At 37.6% G+C, this 2,984-nt stretch overlaps 1 protein-coding gene across 1 annotated transcript in view; it reads left to right on the top strand.

Moving 5' to 3' along the window:
* The window catches only part of cux1b (cut-like homeobox 1b), a 30,815-nt gene that overhangs the window by 1,556 nt on the left and 26,275 nt on the right, over nt 1–2,984 (top strand). The window contains exons 3-4 of the mRNA XM_016232779.1: nt 1,266–1,313; nt 1,499–1,577. Coding sequence (XP_016088265.1) covers nt 1,266–1,313; nt 1,499–1,577 — 127 coding nt within the window. The remainder of the gene's footprint in view (nt 1–1,265; nt 1,314–1,498; nt 1,578–2,984) is intronic.

Here is a 2,984-nt window from a genome sequence, read left to right as displayed (position 1 = left end):
GTGTGTGTGTTCACTGCTGTGTGTGTGCACTTTGGATGGGTAAATGCAGAGCACTAATTCCTAGTATGGGTCACCATACTTGGCCACATGTCACGTCACTTCATCGTCACTTCGTCGATTTTATTTAGGGATGCACCGAATATTCAGCAAATGGCCTTAAACAATTAGTAAATAAACTGCAGAACGTTATGTTTTCTAATACACGCACGCGTTGCATGTATTCTGACAGCTTTACTGTTGTTCTGTAAAATAAAATAAAAAGTAAGACAATTATAGCTCTGTTTTAATACATTTATTATAACATACACACATAGTGTTCAAATTAGGATCTGTAATGTTTTAAAAGAAGTCTCTTCTCAGCAAGGCTGCTTTTAATTGTACAGTAAAAAATAAATAAAAAATACATGCCTGATTCAAGAAGGGGGTCTGATGGCCAAACATTATTATTTTACTAACTTATTAATTTTAAGTTAAATTGTGCTTTGTTGGTATGTCTGCTAGAATGTTAAAAATGTTCAGTGTTAAATATTTTTTAATTGTTGTTTTGTAATTGATTTTTTTTTTCTTTGAAATGCAAGACAAAACAGTAAACAGCACATTTTGGCTTTTTAATTTATGCAATGGTGAATTTTTTTTTTGCAAAATACATGGGGAAAAAACTCGAAAAACCGTGTTCGGTATGCGGCCTTCGGCCCAGTGTTGAATTTTGTTCGGTTTCGGCTTCGGCCAAGAATTTTCATTTCGGTGCATCCCTAATTTTATTACTTTCAGTGTAAACGGTGACTAATAGCAGATAATGTATCGACAGTATCAAGGTCGCATCAGTTGAGGCTCATGCAGCGTATCTGACTCATGAAGAAATACTATAAGCGCAACAGCACACACGAAACAAACATGAACAAACATACTGCGGTAGAAAAAAATATAAATATTCTATATAATATATGCAACATCACACGACCAAGAGTGATGTTTTCCCGACTTTCAGCACGATTGCAAATGTGACATTTATTTTATGCAACTTTAAACAAGTATGGATTTTGGCTATATATATGTGTTGTTACAAGTAGAGCACATCTAAAATGGGATTTACACATTCAGACTAGCACATAACTTTTCTCTGCTTTTTGTGGCCAATGTAAGTGCATTGAAGTGTCCATGATATTTGATTCTGAAGCTTTTTGAGTGTCAGATCATGTTTATTTCTGCATGCTTGCTTCCTCCTAACTAACAGTCTTTGTGTTCTTTATGTGTGTCTGATGTAGGATCTGAGGAAGCTTGTGGCTCCGCTGCTGAAGAGTTTCCAGGCTGAGGTGAGTTTTCTCCTGAACCGTAAGAGAGGTAAACCAGCAGATGAATGACTTTATTCAGGCGGTGGGATTTAATTTGTCAGCACAAGACGACACAACAGGACAGTCATTATGAGTAGATATGTTTGAGGGACAATCGGGAACAAGTGTGTGTGTGGGTGATATTTTCTCATGTGTGTCTCTTCTAGATTGATGCATTGAGTAAGAGGAGTAAAGAGTCAGAGACGGCCTTTCTAAACGTCTATAAACGACTGATTGATGTGCCGGGTAAGTCTGTGTGTCATAACCATATGAGATGCATGATTAAAACATCATAATCCTCAAATATTTCCCTTTTATGTTGCAATAATAGCAGGTAATAATAATTAGCGGTCATTTCCAGTCAGAAGATGAGCCAACTGTATGCCATATTAACATATGACATACGTTTTATGAAATTTAGGTTTATAAAAAGTCTTACTTTTCTTAAATGGTATAAGAAAAGTCTTAATTATCGTTTAAGAGGTCTTACATTTTGGGGATGGAAAAGCAGTAATTACGATATGGCTTAAAGTGATTGAATTAAATGTGAGCGCTGCACGTAAAAACATGCTGCCGTTCTGCATTCTACAGATTATAATCATCAATGAATGCCACACATTTATGCCAATAGATTGCTAATGAACTACTGTTGGTGAATCATGACAATGTTTACTTTATGGTGTTTATATTGTAGTGTGTTTTAGTTGGTTGTAAGAATGCATATTTTATCTCAAAAATGTGCATGTATTAGAAAGCATAACGTTCTGCAGTTTATTTGCTAATTGTTTAGGCCATTTCAATCATCATACAGTAACCAGCAACAACCACCCTCCTCTTCTCATCGAAGACATGAGATGCAGTATTAAACAGTCTCTGTCAATTGTAAGATTTTTGCATCTTTCTCAGACACTTCCACACTGCTGACGTGTTTGCTGCGTTGTAAAGAATGCGTGCCTCTCACTCTGCGCTGGTTGCTATTGATCGCGTCACGTCATTGTTCGGTACAGTTTATTCTGTCTTTTCGCTTATTTGGCCAAACACCGAAAGAGTGCACTTTTTTTTGCTATTTACAGCCCTAATTAGTGCATGATCCCTAATTGGTATATTGGTACATAAACCAATTTGAGTAGGCATACATATTGAATAAAGCATTTTAATCGTGCATATACCCTGATTTACAGATTGTCTGGGCCTAGATGGTTCAGTAAATGAAAAGAACTCAAACTTCTGTTATAAGAACCTGTGTTGATCAGCTGTTTGAGAGCTTTGCTGAAGGCGCTGTTAACTGTGGCTGTGTGTGTGTGTGTGTGTAGATCCGGTGCTGGCGTTGGAGCTGTCGCAGCAGCTGCATCTGAAGCTCCAGAGGATGCACGACATAGACACGGAGAACCAGAAGCTGCGTGAGACGCTCGAGGAGTACAACAAAGAGTTTGCTGAGGTCAAGAACCAGGGTGAGACATGCACACACACATATAACACTGGAAGCATCCTGTCATCTTTTCCCCATGATGTATGTAGTAGAGATGAGGTTAGGCTTAGACTCAAATGACACGGCCTGGTTCATAAAAATATTTTTATTGAACTTGTTCTGGAAAAAAAGTGGTGTTGGAACTAGGCCTGGGCGATAAAACGGTATCGATATTTATCGACGGT

Source organism: Sinocyclocheilus grahami, unplaced genomic scaffold (assembly GCF_001515645.1).
Source record: "Sinocyclocheilus grahami isolate Dianchi unplaced genomic scaffold, SAMN03320097.WGS_v1.1 scaffold419.1, whole genome shotgun sequence".
In the NCBI taxonomy this organism is placed as follows: domain Eukaryota; kingdom Metazoa; phylum Chordata; class Actinopteri; order Cypriniformes; family Cyprinidae; genus Sinocyclocheilus; species Sinocyclocheilus grahami.
The sequence above is the reverse complement of the archived record's forward strand: the minus strand, read 5'-3'. Positions and strand labels throughout refer to the sequence as shown.